Here is a 23,620-nt window from a genome sequence, read left to right as displayed (position 1 = left end):
GCAGGTGGGTTCTTTACCATTTGAGCCACCTAGGAAGCTCCATTAATGTGCTTATCATTTGTTCTCACAGGAACATAAGCTTCATGACTATGGAACTTGCTATAATGTTCACTGTTAACTCCAGCCCCCAGAACAGTATCCAGCTCATTACAAATAGATGATAATGTCTGTTAAATAAATATATATGTTCATACTTGCATATGGAAATTGTGCCTGCATACCAATACAGACTCTCCTATGAAATTCAAAGAGAATAAGAAAGATATTGCTAGTCATCCAAAAAGGCAAACCCTTCACAAGAAAGAAAGGGAAGAAAAGAATTGCAGCTTTAATTTGGGGCAAAAAATAATATAAAACACAGATTAAGTCAAAGTTTAGTTCACATAAAGTTTAATCAGTCAAGTTAATGAAAATATCAAAATTTGTGAGTTAGTGTCTGGCAGAGGAAATTTAATTTTGTTGCAAATAATACAGTATTTGGTGTTTCCATTCTGGATGGGCTATGCTGCAGAAAGAGCAATGGCATTGAATCTCAGTTCATCAGGGTCACGTTCCATAAACTTCTTGCAAACTTCTATGGCATCCTAGAGGGGAAAAAGACATAATCTTTCAGTTTAAAAACAGTTTTACTTACAGATGATACATAAAATGCTTCATAGCTTCCTAATTCATAGTAATTTTATACCACAGACTACTTTTCTCAAATGCAAAATAACTCAGAGGACACCAGAAAAGTGAATAGCGGGGTGGCCTAATTTGCTTAGTACAAAAGTATGAGATATGGAAGTGTTCTTTCTTAAAAGGCTTTTAAGAAGCTTTTAACCTGAGAACTACATGTTTCATTGATTCTAAGCCATACAATTTGTTCATAAATTTTAAAATCTTTAAAATCGAGAAACAAATGATGGTACCTTGGATTTAATGAAACATGGGATACGATGTGTAATGCTTTCAATACTACTCTTGTTTTTTTTCACATTTGATACTTGTTTACACCAAGAGTTTTCCAAACCTCTTTCATTGGCTATAGATTTTTAACACTAGTTCAAATTTTTCTTTTTGGATTTTTTTCCAGAAAGCCAGGACAAGAAGATATACAGAGAAAAGTTACACCAGTTCTCTTTAGAGATGTTTTAAAGATGACAAGAATATTAATGAACTGAAGGTGGGCCAACAGGTTTTACTGTTACCTCTAATAAAGTTTCATCACTAGTTTCCCCGTGGTTAATTGGAAATGGTTTCCGTCCATCTGTGGAAAAATAAACAGGTGAATGGCTAGTTGTTTGTAGAGGATACTATGCTTCTTAATAATATAAACAATTAATGACATTTATTTCATTTAGAAATTTTTCCAGCTGACCCAGAAATATCCTTTATCCATGCTGTTTTGTTCTATGTGGGATCTAATCAAGAATCACATATTTTATTCAGTTGTCCTATCTCTTTAGTCTCCATTAATTAAGAATGACAGGATAATGTACTAATACTTTCAACTTCCATTTTCCTCTTCCCATAGTGAGGCAAAAGTTAAAAGATAAAGTAATATCCTAGAACAAACCCTTTAAATGTGCTACATATGAATATTTTTAACACTAACGGTTATTTAGAACCTTGCTTACACGTTTGAATGTCTAACTTCATAAACACATGCTGTTAGAAATAAACACTATTGGCTTTAATTTCCTAAAAAGAATATGCAAGACTAATGTCAGCTTTTTAAAAATTACAACCATCAGAAATATAAGAAATTTCAGGACTTCCCTGGTGGTCCAGTGGCTAACTCTTCACATTCCCAGTTCAGGAGGCCTGGGTTCGATCCCTGGTCAGGGAACTAGATCCCACAAGTTGCAACTAGGAGTTCATATGCTGCAACTAAAGATCTGGCATAGCCAAATAAACATTTTTTAAAAAAGGAAATATACAAAATTTCTTTCTTCACTTTAAAGCCTTCTGATAAGGGGTCCTAAGTAAAACTGACATTTATGCCAATGAAAGGGAACCACTGCAACATTTACATATTACTACTAGTAACCATGTACCAAGGCAGGAACACAGAACAACAATCTAAATAACCTAGGATTATTTTATTCAACACCAAGAGTATTACCACCTTGAATAAAGTAGTACTTTTTTAACACTATGAAAAAATGAAAAAGTTCAGAATTACATAAACTCATGCAAACCCAAAGTTAACTGATAGTCTATATCCAAGTCTATAATTTCAGATGTTTTATAAATGGCACTTCAAGCCATAAAACACAATCTCCTCTATAATTTCATGGCTTCGAAACATAATAATAATTTTTGAATCAATATGCATACATACTGATAGGCCTGGACTAAAAGACACTACTTTTAAAGAAAAATATGAGTGAAAACGAACCAAGCAAACCAAAAAAGCAAAACAGGGCAGTTATTAAATACAGAGAAATAAAAAAGTGAAAAAGAAAAGTACATTAACTATGGCACATCTGAGAATAACATTTCTGTAGTCATAAAAATCTAAACAACTATATATTGTATAACACAGGGATCTATGGTCAATGTCTGGTAATAACCTACAATGAAAAATACTCTGAAAAATAATACATGTGTATATGTATAACTGAGTCACCTTGCTGTGCACCTGAAACACTCTAAGTCAGCTATACTTCAATAAAGTATATATATATTTTAAAAAAAGAATCTAAACAACTGTAACAACAGGGAAAAGTAAGTATGTACTTTGTGATTGGGAGACAGAAGTAGGTAAAGAGTGACAAAGGAACCAGATTCTTATCTTCATTGTGGGAGGCCCAGGAATAACAGATACCCCCCGTCTCCAGCCAGGATGAAATAATGTACTGGACTAGGCTTTCCACTGAAAACAACTAAAGACCTGGACAAAATACCTGAAATGGTTGTTTTATAGACTGGGAAATATGTAACTCAGAACTGTTAGGTAAGCCCAACAGTAATACTAGCTCTCTTCCAGTGCATGAGAGGGAGACCCAAGCAGCCTACAGCCACTTTAATTAGGAGACCAAAGCAAAAGAGGGCAGAGTTTGAGGGGAGCAGAGTTCAAGGAGGCCGAGGCAGTTGGAATCTGCACAATGCCAGGAAGAAGGCAGCTACACACTTGGGAGAGCTCCGGCTATTTGTCTGCGCCAGGCCAGGATCAGGGGGCCAGGTGGGGGCGGAAAGCAGTGTGTCTGGAACGGAGCTTTAGGCTGAGCAGCCAAGAGCTTGTTTATATATCAGGGAAGGCGTAAGTCAGAAAATACATAAAGGACAATGAGAGCTAGATTTCCCCTGTTCAGGAAAGGAAGTCATAAATATGGTAACACTAGCACAAAATGTATAATATTAGTTTAGAATTAGAAATGTAGATGTAAATAAATGCTCTTTAATATAGTGAAACATATAACTAATTGATTGTGTGTCCATGTATATTCTTATTCACACACAGGTGTCTATTTATATAATACATACAAGTATTTCCTAGCTCTGTCCTCTGAGAAAGCCTAAAAGTGACAGCATCTTAATAACAATGAGCACCCAGATCTTGGTTCTAATCATCATCTTCTAATAGAAAGAACCAGGGCTCCTTGGAGAAGGCTTAGGCATGGAAAATAAAAGATGAGCCAGGAAATGCTGTTCTACTAGAAAGTTAGAAAGAGCTCAAAGAATGACAGGGACAAATTAAAAGGACATATGCCAGGAACTACTTGAAGCCCTAAGGACAAGGACGGGATGATAAAAGAAACATGAATAACTCAGTCCCTTCCATTAGTTAACCCTACAATTAGGTACAGAATGGACATATTAAACGCTATCACTACCCTCTGTTGTATAATGGTCCTGCAGAGATTTACCTGTCCCATGTCTATAATCATACAGCCTGATTTTAAAAATTAAAGGTATTCAGAAATCACTTTTTCCTTAAAAACCATATGCTGTTCTCTTAACCACTATTTTCTATGAACTAACTCAATACTTCTCTTGTTCAACATTCCTTTTAAATTAGGAATTTGCATCAGGGCTACCACCAATTCCCCTTGCAATGAGTCAGTAACTGTCCATCTTAATTTTTCTTGTATTAATATTTATCCCTATCCTCTATGACATCTCAAAGATTCCCGCTATTCTTTAGAACTCGGAAATTCTTTTAAACTCATTTAAAGAATGTAATTCCCAAAGGGCTCTAATTCTCTATCAGCCACATTGATCTTTCTTCCTGCTAAAGAATACTTGAACCAAACAAGACCTTAGTAGTTCTGCCTTTCTTTTCTGATGTTCTTACTTCAAGCCAATTTTAAGATCCTTTCATGTTGATCTTGGCGTGCTACAAAAGAGAACCATTCCTGCATATGTAGCCAACCCTTGATATATGTCTTTCCTTCCACTGCCCTTTAGCCTCTGAGCTCAGAGAGCCAGCTCATCAGTCAAACTGGGTTTTCAGACAATGTATTCCTTCCCACTGAGATAATCAGATTTTTTTTCTTTTAAGTATCTTCACTGTTGTTTGTTCTATTATTCAGCCTCCCATTCTGAAAGTCACCATTACATTTTTATAATCTCTGGTTATGGGTCATATTTATCACTCCTCTGGCCTTTCCTAAATCTATGAGAATGTGTCTGATCAGTCTCAGCACTCTCTTTAGACCTCCACTTCTACCAGTTATTCTTTTAAAAAATATATATATATATATAAATATATATATTTATCTTTATTATTTCTTTTGGCTATGCTGGGTCTTCATTGCTGTGTTCCTCTAGTGGCAAGCGAGGGCTCCTCTCTAGTTGCAGTACAAAGGTTTCTGTTGTTGAAGAGCAGAGGCTCTAGGATACTAGGACTTCAGTAGTTGCAGCACATGGGCGCCAACAGTTGTGGCTCCCGAGCTTAAGAGCACAGGCTCAACAGCTGGGGTGCACGGGCTTAGCTGATCTGCGTCATGTGTATCTTCCCAGAGGAGGAGCGGAACCTGTGTCTTCTGCATTGGCAGGTGCATTCTTTACCACTGAGACACCAGGGAAGCCCTACTAGTTATTCTTTAAGAGTGGAAACTAGCTTCCAGCAATCAGACATTTGAAATCCCCAATTCCTATTACATCTTATCTCTATGTAAGTTCCAAAGACTGAATTAAGAAAGCATATCTTCTAAATTGCCCCGCAGGTCTGTTATATACTCCCGTGACAATGACTTCATTTTAGCTTGATTTCCTACTCAAATCACTCTACTACTGTAGATGATCCACAGGGTTGTACACTTCTTTCCTTTCCTTGTCCCCTTTAACAGAGCCCCTTCTTTTAAATAAAGTATATGATTCTGTTGCTGTATTCCAAATATAGAATCCATCTAAATTTTATGGATCACGTCTACAGTCACACTCAGAGTCCTTTCTGAACTTTTCTGTCTTTAAATAAGTTAAGGAAAAGGAAAGCGTGAAAGTGTAAAGTTAATATTTAACAGCAAATGAGAAGAGAACTAAAAATCATGGTATCTAGAAACTGAAAAGGACTTCACTCTTTTGTTTTATTTGGTCTTTTTTCTAATCTAAGAAGTTTTCATAGAGGGCTCATAAGTACTGTAAGTATTATGAAAGAATCATAACAAGCTTATTCTGCTTGCGTGACCCTATTAAAATTAGAAGAATCTCTAAATAGTCCCTGAAGTAGTCCATTGATAGTTAAACTTTTAAAAGATAAATGCAGTTATAGGCCAATACCAAGTAATTAATCATAGGGACTTTGACACACGCCTGAAGGAACTGTTGCCAGAAAACATAGATTCCTGTAAAGTCTTTTGAAAAATCAGATGTGATACAAAAGGACGTGACAAAAGCTTAAAAACTAGTGATACCAATTGCTGAATACAAACACTAATCATTATGAATAATAAACTATGTTTTAAAACTAGTTTCAGGATCAAGAAACTAGTTTTAAATGGTCATCCAAGATGTTGCTGATACCAATTCAAAAATTTAGTAAAGAATTCTGAAGTGATTATAGGAGTTTCCTATAATAATTTTTACTTGCCTGTTTTGCAAAGGTAGTTGCAAGCATTCTTGAACTATCTTAATAAGTCACTTGAACAACAAAACATTTTTACTTTTTCTAGTAAGAAATCTTAAGCAGAAAACTGTTATTATGCCAACTCAGTGCTGAAAGGTAATCAACTTAAGTGAACACAATAAATATCAACAGTCATGTTTTCATAAATACAAATTTTCCCATTTACTATTTTTCTCCCCAGGATAAATTAAAATAGTTCTTACCTAATTCATAGAGATGCCCATCTACATGAACTAATGCAATAAAATGAAGATCTACTTTTTCATCTATATTTGGTGCCTAGGAGGGGAAAATACATAGTATGTATGTTAGTAGTCAAAACAAATCAATCAACTTACATGTAAACACATATAAATAATATTAAATTACATGAAAAAACATTTATAACAATATGATTCAAGGCTTAGTCTTTAGTATGGTGGACAGAGAGTGAACATGCCTGCATTTATAACAAATGTGTTCGCCCATCAACAAGAAAAACACTGACTCAAAGTACATCTCTCTTAATCTCAACTGACCTAAAAACCTAAGGTTCTGTTCACTTTGGAAGCCTCAGCCCTTGCACAATGCCTGCTACATGGTAGACGTACAATGTATATTTGCTAAACGAAATGAATTCATGAGCTAATTTGTCTAATTTTTGAAATTTGAATAAACTTTTTAGAAGTTAAATAGCATAAAATGAGTTAAAGAAACTCTTTTCAAGTTAAATTTGAAGACATCGAGAGTTTTTTCCCTTAATGATTTAACCTTAATAATCTCATTTTTTGAATAATGCAATATAGACTTAGAATATTTTTTATTCATCCTAGATTTCAAAAAGTGTATTCTTCCTAGATTCAAAAATCTAACTGGTTTGAAATGTAATATAATCACTGCTAAATGCAAGTACAAATTTTAGAGGTAAAAGTTTTAAAGAGGCAGAAATCAAATTATATCTCATATCATGTAACATCCAGTAAGTAACACAAAGTATAGGACTGAAGCTGAAGCTGAGGCTCTAATACTTTGGCCACCTGATGTGAAGAGTCGACTCATTGGAAACACCCTGATACCTGGAAAGATTGAGGATAGGAGGAGAAGGGGACGAGAAATGATGAGATGGTTGGATGGTATCACCAACTCAATGGACATGAGTTTGAGCAAACTCCAGGAGACAGTGAAGGACAGGGAAGTCTGGCATGCTGCAGTCCACAGGGTTGCAGAGTTGGACACAATGACTGAACAACACGGCAAAATTAACTTTCGCTAACTTTGTTAACTCAAATTTTAATTTTTCACCCTCAAATAATTATATAATTTTAAGTTTTAAGTAATACAAGGTTTTCAGGTGCAGAAATTGGAAGGTACAGAATAAACATTGCTAACCTGGATTTACTGGGTGGGTTCTTAGTCGTGTCTAACTTTGTGACTCCATGGACTGTAACTGGCTGGGCTCCTCCTCTGTCCATGAGATTTCCCAGGCAAGAATAGTGGAGTGTGGTTGCCAATTTCTCCTCCAGGGAATTTTCCAAACCCAGGGACTTAACCCACATCTCCTGTGACTCTTGAAGTGACAGGTGGATTCTTTACCACTGAGTCACCTGGTAAGCCACCTTGGATTTGCTGGATGCTCCTAAAAATATTTGAGACTTCCCTGGTGGCTCATACGGTAAAGCGTCTGCCTACAGTGCGGGAGACCTGGGTTCGATCCCTGGGTTGCGAAGATCCCCTGGAGAAGGAAATAGCAACCCATTCCAGTACTCTTGCCTGGAAAATCCCATGGATGGAGGAGCCTGGTAGGCTGCAATCCATGGAGTCGCAAAGAGTCAGATATGACTGAGCGACTTCACTTCACTTCTAAAAATGTTTACAGATATGACTCATCTAAGCTCATGTTATTCTTCAGAGATCCAGTTCAGTTCAGTAGCTCAGTCATGTCCGACTCTTTGTGACCCCATGAATCGCAGCATGCCAGGCCTCCGTGTCCATCACCAACTCCCGGAGTTCACTCAAACTCATGTCCATCAAGTCAGTGATGCCATCCAGCCATCTCATCCTCTGCCGTCCCCTTCTCCTCCTGCCCCCAATCCCTCCCAGCATCAGGGCCTTTTCCAGTGAGTCAACTCTTCGCAGGAGGTGGCCAAAGTACTGGAGTTTCAGCTTTAGCATCATTCCTTCCAAAGAACACCCGGAGATTACTTCCCTCAAATTGCGAATGGGTGCAGCACAACATACACTGCTGTGGCAAACTAGCTCTTCTTAAATTTGACTTAGATCTAAAGAATTCCACAGTTGGTAGGAATCACAGTTACGTAGGATTACTGTTGTTCTGATACTAGACTGCTCTTGACCGCAGCCCCATCTGTGGCAGCCCCGCCAACAACAGGGAACTGCCACTAGGTTTTCAGGTAGTCCATTCCAACTGGACAGTTTTGTTAGAATTATCCCATCTACTGAGGCAAAAAATGTTTCCCAGTATTTTCCACCATCTTAAAAAAGACTAATCCCTCTTGAACATGGTATTTCTCCAAACAGTTAGATAGTAATAATGAGTTCCCTTATTTTACTGGTCAGAGAATCAAAAATTTTAGTGATCCCTCAAACCTAGTAACGCCCATTTCAGCAATGACCAGAGAGAACCCAATTTTTCAAGGCTAAATCTAGGCAATTCTACAAACTATAAGTTCAATTCTGTACAAAAACACTAGAAAGAATTCCTTACACAATCAAGCCCCAGGAAAGGGGCTTGATTTACTCCTTTTAATACACAATTCTCCAATATGACATCAAGTATTTTAAACCTTTAAGCTATTATGTTTTTTAAAATTATCACTTATTTTTACCCCATCTCTTAAGAATAATATCTCTTATATAATAGCTTCTGTTTTTCACATTTTGTCAGTAAATACAACTGTGCTAGAGATAAACGTAATACAACTGGAATCAGAGACCCGACTATGTACTCAACCCCCCTGAGCACTGGGATTCTTACCCGTTTTCAGGTTTAAATGAAATTCATGAAAGTACTTTAACTGTTACATGCCATATAAATATTATATATTATTATAATATTAACACTAACATTATCACAAATCTAAGAAGTCACTAAATCTAAGTGACTCAAAATTGTGAGTCATTGAACCTTTTATCCAAAAGTGCATACTAAAAATCCAAACTGCTAAAGAAGGTATGAAAAGCCTTCAAACCATTATAAAAGATAAAAAAATGCTCAAAACTTCTACCCTTTCCACAAAACCTCAGTACCTATTACAAGCCTTTTCCTTTGGTCAGCTTCAATTAACCAGGGTCTGAAATCTATACTTATCCAATTGCTTAAGCAGTACTCCACTAGAAGCAAGAACAATCAGTAAAAAATAAATTCCAGATTTGATAATCTTTGCCTACGTTTTTATATATCATTTTTACAAAGTTTCTTAATTTAGAACACACTTCTTACTACCATGAAGAATCAAAAAGTGATGTGACAAATCAATTAGATAGAAAATTAAATACTAAATAGAAATTTAAAAAACTAAATAGACATTTCAAATTGTAAGAAATAGTTTAAATTTAATTTATAATTGTGGCACTAAATATATACCAGATATTATCCTAAGCACTTTATAAGAACTGACCAATTAATAGTCATATGGACCCTATGAGGTAAATAATATAGTTACATCCACTGTACTCACTGTCATATAGGCCCTATGAGGTAGGTAATATAGTTACATCCACTGTACTCATTGTCATATAGGCCCTATGAAGTAGGTAATATAGCTACATCCACTGTACTCATTGTCATATAGGCGCTATGAGGTAGGTAATATAGTTACATCCACTGTACTCTCAATCGACTCACAGAAGCATTAAGTAACATGCTCTAGGTCACAAAGCTAGTAAGTGACAGAATCTGGTTTCAAGTCCAGGCCATGCCATTCTACAATACACATTCTTAGTCACTAGGCGATGAAAACACTTATGAAGTTACAAAGCAATGATTAATATGGAGCAAACATTAATATTACGTAAAAATATAAAACTGAAAATGTCAATTTTTATGACATGTTCACTTATATTTAGAATATTTTTAAGTACAAAGGAATTTATTCCTATTTAGAATCAATTATGCCCAAGTAAGAATTTATAAATTACGGTTTTACTCTGATCATCTGATTCACTTGCATGTCTTCCTACTGTGCCAGTGTACGGCACGGTAGGAAAGCAATAAACATCAGGTGGATAAATAAATAAAAATGACAAATGCATGTTTGTGACCCGATGAGGATAATGAAACAGAGAGATACCAGTCTGTTGATGAAAGGCTATTTTGGTGACCACACTGGTATCTGATGGAAGATGTTTAAGGAAAAGTGCCAAGACTCCACTTTAGAGGAATAGCTCTAAAACAGTAAATAAGCAGAAGGAAAGAATGTTTGACACCAATTTTTAATTTTTTTAAGCATTAAAGTATGTGTAATCAGACTTCCTCTGGCTTCAAAAGTCACAATGATTTCCTCAAGTGTTAAGTTTCTTATAAATGTATGGCATACACCAAATCTTTCAGATGTAGCATTTCTAGGTAGGCTCTGCTCATTACCATTTTCTAAAACATCAGAAAGACAAGAGCTATAGTTGCCTAATCCTGCATTTTATTTCAATTATGAGAATTATTAGAATTCCATCATCAACCTCAACATTTAAGATAATTAGCACAATTACAAGAACAAATGTACTTTTTAGCAGTTTGCTAACATTACCAACTTAAGGAGGAGAAATTGTGAAATTTGTGGGAATTCTATATCAATTCACAAGAAAATCTTCACCTCCTGCTTGAGAAAAGATCTTCAGAAACTGAATAGGCAGGAAAGATTGGATCAAGATTAAACCAAGTACCTGAGCCACCTCAGGGAATAAAATAGTTTAGATGAACACCCTACACCATGAAGGATTAGATTAAGGACAGAGTAAGTAAAAGTAACCCCAGAGCATGACAAAGAGACTAAAGTCATGTTCAGAAACATGAAAAAAAAATAAAGTAAGAGATGGCAAAGAACTCAGAAGGCACACAGCATTTGTTGACCTGAGTCAACTAAATGAAACTGGAAAGATGAAGGGTAAGAGAATACATATTCACTTGAACAACTGACCGGAACTTAAACATTATCATGAAAGTCGATCAGCACTCATCAAAAGACAAGCACCTTTATGTTGGCAGGATATGGAGTGGAAAGATGGATGTTCACCAAGGCGCTGGTGAAAGTCAAGCTGAACTGCAAAGCATAGAGGTATGCTTGCAATCTTATCAGGGGAGAAAAAGCTCATGGCTGATGAACCAAGAGAAAAGCACTCTGAAGACTGAAGAAATTTAAGGGAAAAAATGGACTACCCCTGTCACTGGAAGAAGAGATGGAAGATTGACTACACTTACAACAGAATGGAGACCCAAAGATGGCAGACGTAAGAAGGGTCGCCAGCGACGAAGACGGAGAGATGGACTGGTAGCCTTTGCAGGGCCTACATGGTTACGTTTGACCCAGGGCAGGGATGCATGGTGACACAATGATGAGGCCTTCGTTCTGCAGTGGCTAGAATGAGGCTGTGATGAGGATGGCGAGGAGGACTACACAATTGAAAAAGAGAACATTTTACTTAGACCACGTCACTGGGAGGTCAGTTATTCTTAAAAGCAACGTATGGTCAGACTTCGATTTATATGGTCTAGTACCTTTTAACCAGTCATAATCTAGAAAAGGATCGCAAATGAACATTAGGTAAAGGCATATAAAGTGGAAATACATAACCACGGTATCAGGTTATATTCCACAGCTTCTATTCAATGCACATCTAAAATATTTACATATCCTCATTTGTATAGCACAGATTCATGGAATTACTTAAAAGCCACTAATAGGAATTATTACAGCAAATTCTTTTAAAAAAAGAACACACACACAAAACATGTAACACATACAGAGATTTACATGTAAAAGAAAACTGCATGGTGATAGGCATTGGTAAAAAGATTTTCTTAGAAGGAATAAGTGATTAAAAAATGCCACTTCAAAATCTGTCAGAAACAGGATGCCATGCATAAATTATCCTCTTATGCTGACAAGTTAAATGGAAACTATCATGGCTTACTAGCCATCTTTTAGTTAGGAGGACTTCCCTGGTGGCTCAGATGGTAAAGCATCTGCCTACAATGTGGGAGACCCGGGTTCGATCCCTGGGTTAGGAAGATCCCCTGGAGAAGGAAATGGCAACCCACTCCAGTACTCTTGCCTGAAAAATCCCATGGACGGAGGAGCCTGGTAGGCTACAGTCCATGGGGTCGCACAGAGTCGGACACGACTGAGCAACTTCACTTTAGTATTAGTTAAAATATGCATTGTTTATTTTGTGCCAGGCATCCTTTTAAGCACTTTACCTGAATTAATTCATTTAATCTTCCAGTAACCCATGAGACAGTTGTTGTAATTATTTTCATTTTACAAAAGAGGAATCAGGACAAAGAGGTGAAGGAACATAACCCAGGTCACACTGCCAGGAAGTAGCAGGGCTGGGATTCAAACACAGGAAATCTGGTTCTAGAATCCAATGATCTTAATCACCAGGGTGTATAGCCTAAGTGGCCAAGAAAAAGATTTTAATACTAATTTATAAGACCGGCTTCCTAGGTGTAATCCTCTTAAAGTTAGATTTTTGGGAAACATCCTACCAAACACTACTGTACCACAAAAGGCAAACCTGACCCAAGAGTTTCCCATGAAATGTACACGCTGAATAGTAAGTAACCTATTCATGGTAATCCAAATGACAATTTGACAACTGTCACCTCCAATAAATGATACCAGTACATGAAACTAAGTTTAAAGCAGTATGATAAAGTTATAGTCACTAACAATCATAGTGAGAAGTAAAAAAGAATAGTGGTATGAATTCCCTGGTGGCTCAGAGGGTAACGCGTCTGCCTGCAATGTGGGAGACCTGGGTTCGATCCCTGGGTAGGGAAGATCCCCTGGAGAAGGAAAAGGCAACCCACTCCAGTACTCTTGCCTGGAAAATCCCATGGACAGAGGAGCCTGGTAGGCTACAGCCCATAGGGTCGCAAAGAGTCAAGCGACTTCACTAGTGATAATGGGTTTCACTAACCAAGACTTATTCTCTTAAGGAAAATGAAGGGATTTTCCCTGAATGATTTCTAAGATTCTTTCAACCCTGAAAATTCTATGATCCTACTTAGCACTTTTGATCTCTGTAAACAATACAACAACTTAAAGCTATCATTGTGATGAGGGTTTTAAACTTGTTTGTGAACACTTTAGCTGCTCATAATAATCAATCAGTTAGAAATACACAAATGAATGCTTCACTTGGCTCTTCATGGGAACAAAGTATATATAATACAGTGTCTGCTCTCACAAACATAGTCTGAGGGCAACACAGAAGGCCCAGACAGGCTGCACACACAATGGGCTGCATTACTAGTATTTATTGAGTGCTTACTGTGGTCACTCAGACAGAAAAGAATCTGTCTGCAGTGTGGGAGACCCAGGTTCAAGCCCTGGGTCGGGAAGATCCCCTGGAGGAAGGCACAGGAACCCACTCCAGTATTCCTGCCTGGAGAATCCCATGGACAGATTAGCCTGGCAGGCTACGGTCCATGGGGTCGCAAAGAGTTGGACACAACTGAGCAACTAACACTTTCAGTTTCATAGAAATAAAAAGAGTATACAGGAAACACCTAGATCTACCTATGACATTTTATCCTAATTTCCTTTACCATCTGTACCTACACTCTCTCTTCCTGTCTCTCTACACAGACCTTTTTCTTTCCTGCACCATTTGAGGGTAAGTGACATATATCATGGTCTTTTACCCTCAAATACTTTTATGTAACAGCAGTTATCATCTGCAAAATTTCATATAGATATGAGCTATGTTAGGATGGATGTAAGTTCGGTGTCACATTAGACTTTAGTCTAACCTTTCATCCATATTTTAATTTTGTCAGTTGATCCATTCATATCCTTTGCAGCATTTGTCTTCAGGATCTAATCTGGGAGCAGGTACTGAATTTCTCATGTCTTGTTAGTATCCTTTAAGGAGGCAGCTCCAATAGCCTTGATCTTTTATGACGTTTACACACAAACCCTTCCCCCATTTTTAAAATAAAAATTCATGCTCTCTGTGAATACAGACATCTATTTCTTCCTTTCCAATCCATACGCCCTTTATTTCCTTTTCTTGCCTTACTGCATTGGCTATAGGACCTCTAGAATAATGAATTTCACTGATTTTCACTTTCAATTATTTCTTCCTTCTGCATGCTTTAGGTTTAAGTTGCTTAAGTTGTTTAACTTGCTTTTTTTCTTCTTTTTTTTTCTCTAACCCCTGCCTTTTCTTTCCTACTATAAGCACTTATATAACTTAATGTTATAAATTTGCTTTAGCCATAACTTGTAAATTAATATATTTAAATTGTTTTCACTCAAAATATTTTCTAGAAAATAAATTTATGGTTACCAAAGAGGGGAGGGATAAATCAGGATAAATCAGGAGTTTGGAATTGGCAGACACAAACTGTAAAATACTACATATAAATACAGATAGTACATATAAAAAAGAAACAGCAAGATCCTACTGTAGAGCCCAGGGAACTCTATTCAGTATTCTGTAATAAACCATAATGGAAAATAGTTTGAAAAAATATATATGTTTAACTGAACCACTTTGATGTACACAAATTAACACAGCATCGTGCTAAGTCTCTTCAGTCGTGTCCGACTCTGTGTGACCCCATAGACGGCAGCCTACCAGGCTCCACCGTCCCTAGGATTCTCCAGGCAAGAATACTGGAGTGGGTTGCCATTGCCTTCTCCAATGCATGAAAGAGAAAAGTGAAAGTGAAGTTGCTCAGTCGTGTCCGACTCTTAGCGACCCCATGGACTGCAGCCTACCAGGCTCCTCTGTCCATGGATTTTCCAGGCAAGAGTACTGGAGTGGGGTGCCATTGCCTTCTCCGACACAGCATCATAAATCAACTAATATTCAATTAAAGTAATGTTTTTAATATGTTTTCTATTTTTCTTGGTGACTTCCTCTTTGATCTATGAGCTACTTGGAAATGTGCTGCTTAATTTCTAAATATTTGGAAATTTCTGATACTTTTTATTGCTATTAATCTCTAATTTAACTCCACTGTAGTTAGAAAACGTTCTTTGTATAATTTAAATTAAAAAAAAATTTGCCAAGATTTTCTGATCCAGACCATGTGCACTTTTAGTCATCTTTTAGAACAACTTAAAAAACACAATATATTTTATATTTACCTTCACTTGTTCCATTGCTGATGCTCTCATGTGTGCCTCCAATATGTAGTGCAGGTAAGCTTGTAATGAATTCTCTCAGTTTTTGTTTGTATAAAAGACTTTCTCCTTTATTTTTGAAAAATATTTTTGTTTCAAATACTTCTTTTAGAACTTTAAAAATAATTTCATTGGCTTGCATAATTTCTGAAGACAAGCCTGCTGTAATTCTTAACTTTGCTACTTTGTATCTAATATATCTTTTTTCTCTGGCCACAATGAACATTTTCTACTTATCTGTGGTTTCAAGCAGTTTGAATATTATGCATCTCAGGATGTGTGTGTATGTGAATATTATGTATCTTGGTGTATATGTGTATGTGTGTGTTTTGGTGGGTAGAGGTATTTATCCTATCTACTGCTCTCTTGAAAATCTTGAAGTTGTGGTTTGATGTGTTTAATTAATTTTTGTAAAATAGTTGACTATTAACATATTTTTCGTCTGTTATATGCCCACTCCTCACACCCACCGTTCTCTTTTGCTTCTGATTCTACTTACACATATTAGATCATCTGAAACTGACCCACGGCTTTTGGATAATCTGGGAGGTTTTTTTTTTTCCCCATGATTTTTTATTTTCATGATTCACTTTGGGTTCAGTTCAGTTCAGTCATTCAGTTGTATACAACTCTTTGCGACCCCATGGACTGCAGCACACCAGGCTTCCCTGTCCCTCACCAAATCCTGGAGTTTACCCAAACTCATGTCCATTGAGTCGGTGATGCCATCCAATCATCTCATCCTCTGTCATCCCCTTCTCTTTCTGCCTTCAATCTTTCCCAGCATCAGGGTTTTTTCAAATGAGTCAGCTCTTTGCATCAGGTGGCCAAACTATTGGAGCTTCAGCTTCAACATCAGTCCTTCCAATGAACACCCAGGACTGATCTTTAGAATGGACTGGTTGGATCTCCTTGCAGTCCAAGGGACTCTCAAGAGTCTTCTCCAACACCACAGTTCAAAAGCATCAATTCTTCGGCACTCAGCTTTCTTTATAGCAACTCTGAAATCCATACATGATTATTGGAAAAACCATAGCCTTGACTAAACAGACCTTTGTTAGCAAAGTAGTATCTCTGCTTTTTAATATGCTGTCTAGGTTGGTTATAACTTTCCTTCCAAGGAGTAAGAGTCTTTTAATTTCATGGCTGCAGTCACCATCTGCAGTGATTTTGGAGCCCAAAAAATAAAGTCTTCTCACTGTTTCCCCATCTATTTGCCATAAAGTGATGGGACGGGATGCCACGATCTTAGTTTTCTGAATGTTGAGCTTTAAGCCACCTTTTTTACTCTCTTCTTTCACTTTAGTCAAAAGGTTCTTTAATTCTTCTTCGCTTTCTCCCGTAAAAGTGGTGTCATCTGTATATCTGAGCTTCTTAATATTTCTCCCAGCAATCTTGATTCCAACTTGTGCTTCTTCCAGCCCAGCGTTTCTCATGATGTACTCCGCATATAAGTTAAATAAGCAGGGTGACAACATACAGCCTTGCCGTACTCCTTTCCCTATTTGATACCAGTCTGTTTTTCCATGTCCACTTCTAACTGTTGCTTCCTGACCTGCATATAGATTTCTTAAGAGGCAGGTCAGGTGGTCTGGTATTCCCATCTCTTTCAGAATTTTCCACAGTTTGTCGTGATCCACACAGTCAAACGCTTTGGCATAGTCAATAAAGCAGAAATTTCACAATTTATTTTCACATTTACTTCACATATTTTCTTCTGCTTTGTTGAGTCTATTGGCAAACCCATTAAAGGCATTCTTTGTCTCTGGTATTGTGTTTTTAATTTCTAGATTTCCACTTGATTCTTTCTTATAGTGTCCAACTCTGTTGATATTCCCTATCTGTTGGTACATATTGTCTACCTTTTCTACCTGAGCCTTTAACATATTAAAATAAACTGCTTCCCAGGTGGCACTAATCATAAAGAATCCATGTGCCAATGCAGCAGACACAACAGACACAGGTTTGATCCCTGGGTCAGGAAGATCCCTGGAGTAGGAAATGGCAACCCAGTCCAGTATTATTGCCTGGAAAATCCCGTGGACAGAGGAGCTTCGCAGGCTACAGTCCATGAGGCTGCAGAGAGTTGGACACGATTGAGTGATAAAGCACACGCAGTAGTAAATAGTCACACTAGTTCAGATGTTCATTAGTCAACAATATTAACAGCTAACACTGAGTGCTTACCATTGCATACCAAATGTTCTATACAGATTCTTACAATGATCCCACTAAGGTAGAACTTACAATCATTTCTATTTAAAGATGAAGATATGTGCTTCCCTGGTGGCTCAATGGTAAATAATCTGCCTGCCAAAGCAAGGGATATGGATTCGATCCCTGACCCAGGAATATCCCCCAAGCCATGGAGCAACTAAACTTGTATACCACAACTACTGAGCCTGCGCTCTAGAGCCTGGGAGCTGCAACTACTGAAGCCTGTGTGCCCCAGAGCCTGGATCCACAACCAGAGAAGCCACTGCAATGAGAAGCCCGCACACTGCAACTGAAGAGTAGCCCCTGCTCGCTGCAAATAGAGAAAAGTCCATGCTGCAACGAAGACCCAGGACAGCCAAAAATAAACAAAGAAAGAAAATTATCTTTAAAAAACAAAAACCCAAAAAACTGTTAAGGGGAACGTCCTTGGTGGTCCAGTCTGGGTAAGACTCCGTGCTCCTAATGCAGGGGGCTCAGATTCAATCCCTGGTCAAGGAATTAGATCCCACATGTCGCAGCTAAGAGCCAGTGTTAAACAATGCTTTTTTTTTTTTTTTAAAAAAAAAGAAAAACTGTTAAAAAACAATAAAGATGAAGATACTATTTTTTCCCGAACACGATCAGATTATCTATGGGTAATTTTAGCCCTTTTTGTTCATCATGTTTTCCATATACAAGAAAAAGGAATGAAAGATAGGATATGTTCAAAAGCACAACCTCCTGAATAAGTTTCATGCACGAAAGCTCATGAGTGTATGCATGTATTTCTACTTGGCAAGTATTCTACAGTATCAAATACATTACTATATTATGACTCTCTTACTTATAACTGCTTTGTGATGCACTTAGGAAAATCTTTTATCTACTATCATATTGCTAGCATACTAAGTATTGTTTTTGTCAGTAAATGACTATGTTCAGATGTTAAGCATGAGAACCAATAATTTTAAATTTTTACATCTGCTTATTTCTATTGCTTAAAGCTATAGGAATACAATATATACAAATTTTCTCCAACTGTACAATTTATAAAGATAATTTAACTCGTAAAACAGACATAATAGTGTACATCATAAATATTTTCAATTCCAATGAAAAGTTTATAATTCAGAAAGGACTTCAAGTAATATTATTTTAAGAGATGAAAAGACTTTGATATGAAGAATGCTATTATGGCATCTTAAACTTCATAGGCTCTCTCTTAGAATTACAAAGATCAAAGACATATTCACCAACTTTTACATTGTAGTATGATCTGCCTCTTGAGAAATTTGTATGCAGGTCAGGAAGCAACAGTTAGAACTGGACATAGAACAACAGACTGGTTCCAAATAGGAAAAGGAGTTCGTCAAGGCTGTATATTGTCACCCTGTTTATTTAACTTATATGCAGAGTACATCATGAGAAACACGGGACTGGAAGAAACACAAGCTGGAATCAAGATTTCCGAGAGAAATATCAATAACCTTAGATATGCAGATGACACCACCCTTATGGCAGAAAGTGAAAAGGAACTCAAAAGCCTCTTGATGAAAGTGAAAGTGGAGAGTGAAAAAGTTGGCTTAAAGCTCAACATTCAGAAAACAAAGATCATGGCATCTGGTCCCATCACTTCATGGGAAATAGATGGGGAAACATTGGAAACAGTGTCAGACTTTATTTTTCTGGGCTCCAAAATCACTACAGATGGTGACTGCAGCCATGAAATTAAAAGACCCTTACTCCTTGGAAGGAAAGTTATGACCAACCTAGATAGCATATTCAAAAGCAGAGACATTACTTTGCCAACAAAGGTTCATCTAGTCAAGGCTATGGTTTTTCCAGTGGTCATGTATGGATGTGAGAGTTGGACTGTGAAGAAGGCTGAGCACCGAAGAATTGATACTTTTGAACTGTGGTGTTGGAGAAGACTCTTGAGAGTCCCTTGTACTGCAAGGAGATCCAACCAGTCTGTTCTGAAGGAGATCAGCCCTGGGATTTCTTTGGAAGGAATGATGCTAAAGCTGAAACTCCAGTACTTTGGCCACCTCATGCGAAGAGTTGACTCATTGGAAAAGACTCTGATGCTGGGAGGGATTGGGGGCAGGAGGAGAAGGGGACGACAGAGGATGAGATGGCTGGATGGAATCACTGACTCGATGGACGTGAGTCTGGGTGAACTCTGGGAGTTGGTGATGGACAGGGAGGCCTTGCGTGCTGCGGTTCATGGGGTCGCAAAGTCGGACACAACTGAGCGACTGATCTGATCTGATCTGATTAGTTACTTAAGCAATTGCATTGACAGCTAAGTCAGCTTTGCTTTCAAATATGAAAATTTAAACTGTGAGTAGAATCTTCAGAATAAATATCCAATTTCCTTTCCATACTAATTGGAAAAGATCAGACACTGACAATTTATTCTTGAGTCTTTCAGAAGATTTTAATCAAGAGCTCACTTTTGGAGCATCTGAATAAAGAACTCACTTCCTCAGTTTTTCAGCTCTGGTAGAGGAATCTGAAATTGTTAAAAATTATGTACTTCATTAGATTATTAATAATATCAATATCTGCCAGAACATTAACACTGAACCCATGCCCCCTCTGCTTACTGTGGGGGTTTGCAACAGTACAGTGACTTCATACATACCACTGCCCATGCAATGTAAACCTATCTCTTCATTACAGTTTGGAAAATCCCAGAATAGCCTTTTCAGAAACCCTAGGAATTAAATGCTTAACAAACCATTTCTGCACAAATGAATTAGGTATAGACTTTCAAGATTTTAATTTAACCATTCTGATTATGACTTAAATCCTCTGAGTTTTAAAAAAATTACAGTTAGCTATTTTTTTTTTAGTATTAATATAATTTATTATTTCATTTATCCATTCCCTAAGCATTTTTGAACCCTACTGGATCCAGTATTATGATGGGAACAGAGATATGATCTTAACCAAGACAGACTTAGTCCTGGCTCTGGGAAAGGTGCCACCCTGAAACCCCAACTGAGTATTTAAGGATGAAAACAAAACAATCTAGAGCTAAGGGGACATAATCCAATGTTCATAAAGAGAAAAAAAAAATCACATATATGGAAACCTCTCCTCATTTAATTTATTAGTCCCATTATTAAACTGACTTCTCATCAAGTATTTCCCTAGAATTTCATGTTGGTTACAGCATTTGGAAAATTCAAGCTCTCCTGTGATTATATTAGCCGACAAATATAATAAAAGGCATTCCCTGGTCTCTTTTCCAACTGAGTACTGAATTACCAATATATTAGTATGTAGAGTCTAAATATGCCCTGAAATGGATCATAAAAATAATAAAAAATATTAACTCAAAACATTTTAAAGCAACAGAAATACTATTTAAGTGACCAAACTAATTATTGAATAATCTCATTCTTTCGAGGAACTGAATTGTATATAATGTATTACAGTAAAATATTGAGCTAGTTTCATAAACTGACATTTTAAGGTGAATTTTAAGTGCCCTTGACTATTCATATTTTTCTAGAGAAAGAACATATTCTACTAGAACTATTCACATTTGGCATAGGCTATATTTTTACTCCTTACATATGTTCAGACTTTTCAGATTAAGAAAACATAGGTGATCAAAGCAAATATCAATAAACATAAATCAGGTTGGATACAGTCCATAAGCATCATGACCGTGTTAGCACTTTTCAGAGGCACAAGGGCTCAGCTGACCTGCCCAAAGCATGTAAGTAGAGACCAAAGGCAGAGGCAGAACCCATGACTCTTGACTCATATTTCAGTGTTTTCATCACATACAAATCCACCCACCTGTCAACTGCCAACTACCTTATTCGTAGAGGCAAACCTATTACTATCTCTATCTGTATTCCCAATCAATGGCTCAAATCTTTCTATTTTCAAACTTATGGTTCAGTTCAGTGGCTCAGTCATGTCCTACTCTTTGGGACCCCATGGACTGCAGCATGCAAGGCTTCTCTGTCCATCACCAACTGCCAGAGCCTGCTCAAACTCATGTCCATCGAGCCAGTGATGCCATCCAACCATCTCATCCTCTGTTGCCCCCTTCTTCTCCTGCCTTCAATCTTTCCCACCATCAGGGTCTTTTCAAATGAGTCAGCTCTTCACATCAGGTGGCCAAAGTATTGGAGTTTCAGCTTCAGCATCAGTCCTTCCAATGAATATTCAGGACTGATTTCCTTTAGGATGGACTGGTTGGATCTCCCTGCAGTCCAAGGGACTCTCAAGAGTCTTCTTCAACACCACAGTTCAAAAGCATCAATTCCTCGGCACTCAGCTTTCTTTATAGTCCAACTCTTAACATCCATACATGACTACTGGAAAAAACCATAGCTTTGACAAGATGGACCTTTGTTGGCAAAGTAATGTCTCTGCTTTTTAATATGCTGTCTGGGTTGGTCACAGCTTTTCTTCCAAGGAGCAAGCATCTTTTAATTTCATGGCTGCAGTCACCAACTGCAGTGATTTTGGAACCCAAGAAAATAAAGTCTGACACTGTTTCCACTGTTTCCCCATCTATTTCCCATGAAGTGATGGGACCGGATGCCACGATCTTAGGTTTCTGAATGTTGAGTTTTATGCCAACTTTTTCACTCTCCTCTTTCACTTTCATCAAGAGGCTCTTTAGTTCCTCTTCGCTTTCTGCTATTAGGGTGGTGTTATTGTTGTATCTGAGGTTACTGATATTTCTCCCGGCAATCTTGATTCCAGCTTGTGCTTCATCCAGCCCAACATTTCGCACAATGTACTTTGCATAGAAGTTAAATTAGCAGGGTGACAATATACAGCCTTGACGTACTCCTTTCCCAATTTGGCACCAGTCTGTTGTTCCATGTCCAGTTGTAACTGTTGTTTCCTGACCTGCATACAGATTTCTCAGGAGGCAGATCAGGTGGTCTGGTTTTTGAAGAATTTTCCATAGTTTGTTGTGGTCCACACAGTCAAAGTCTTTGGGGTAGTCAATAAAGCAGAAGTAGAGGTTTTTCTGGAACTTTCTTGCTCTTTCTATGATCCAGTGGATGTTGGCAATTTGATCTCTGGTTCCTCTGCCTTTTCTAAATCCAGATTGAACATCTGGAAGTTCACAGTTCACATATTGTTGAAGCCTGGCTTGGAGAATTTTTGAGCATTACTTTGCTAGCATATGAGATGAGTGCAATTGTGCAGTAGTCTGAACATTCTTTGGCATTGCCTTTCTTTGGGGTTGGAACGAAATCCAATCCTTTTCCAGTCCTGTAGCCACTGCTGAGTTTTCCAAATTTGCTGGCATATTGAGTGCAGCACTTTCACAGCATCATCTTTTAGGATTTGAAATAGCTCAACTGGAACTCCATCACCTCCACTAGCTTTGTTCACAGTGATGTTTCCTAAGGCCCACTTGAGTTCACATTCCAGGATGTCTCGCTCTAGGTGAGTGATCACACCGTTGTGGTTATCTGGGTCCTGAAGGTTTTTGTATAGTTGTTCTGTGTATTCTTGCCACCTCTTAACATCTTCTGCTTCTTTGGTCTACACCATTTCTGTCCTTTATTGTGCCCATTTGTGCATGAAATGTTCCCTGGTATCTCTAATTTTCTTGAAGAGACTTCTAGTCTTTTCCATTCTATTGTTTCCCTCTATTTCCTTGCATTGATCACTGAGGAAGGCTTTCTTATCTCTCTGTGCTATTCTCTGGAAATCTGCATTCAGATGGGTATATCTTTCCTTTTCTCCTTTGCCTTTAGCTTCTCTTCTTTTCTCAACTATTTGTAAGCCCTCCTCAGACAACCATTATGCCTTTTTGCATTTCTTTTCCTTGGAGATGGTCTTGATAACTGCCTCCTGTACAATGTTACGAACCTCTGTCCATAGTTCTTCATGCACTCTATCTATCAGCTCTAATCCCTTAAATCTCTTTGTCACTCCCACTGTGTAATAGCAAGGAATTTGATTTAGGTCATACCTGAATGGTCTAGTGGTTTGCCCTACTTTCTTCAATTTAAGTCTGAAT

At 37.5% G+C, this 23,620-nt stretch overlaps 1 protein-coding gene across 1 annotated transcript in view; it reads right to left on the bottom strand.

The window, feature by feature from the left end:
- Positions 1-373: 373 nt before the first annotated feature.
- UCHL3 (ubiquitin C-terminal hydrolase L3) overlaps positions 374-23,620 on the bottom strand; it is a 41,679-nt gene continuing 18,432 nt past the window's right edge. The window contains exons 6-8 of the mRNA XM_070800348.1: positions 6,259-6,334; positions 1,191-1,249; positions 374-584 (exon numbers count right to left, since the gene is read on the bottom strand). Of these exons, the coding sequence (XP_070656449.1) occupies positions 501-584; positions 1,191-1,249; positions 6,259-6,334 (219 nt within the window). The 3' untranslated portion in view covers positions 374-500. The remainder of the gene's footprint in view (positions 585-1,190; positions 1,250-6,258; positions 6,335-23,620) is intronic.

Source organism: Bos indicus, chromosome 12 (genome assembly GCF_029378745.1).
Source record: "Bos indicus isolate NIAB-ARS_2022 breed Sahiwal x Tharparkar chromosome 12, NIAB-ARS_B.indTharparkar_mat_pri_1.0, whole genome shotgun sequence".
In the NCBI taxonomy this organism is placed as follows: domain Eukaryota; kingdom Metazoa; phylum Chordata; class Mammalia; order Artiodactyla; family Bovidae; genus Bos; species Bos indicus.
This window is presented reverse-complemented; position numbering and strand designations above follow the sequence as displayed.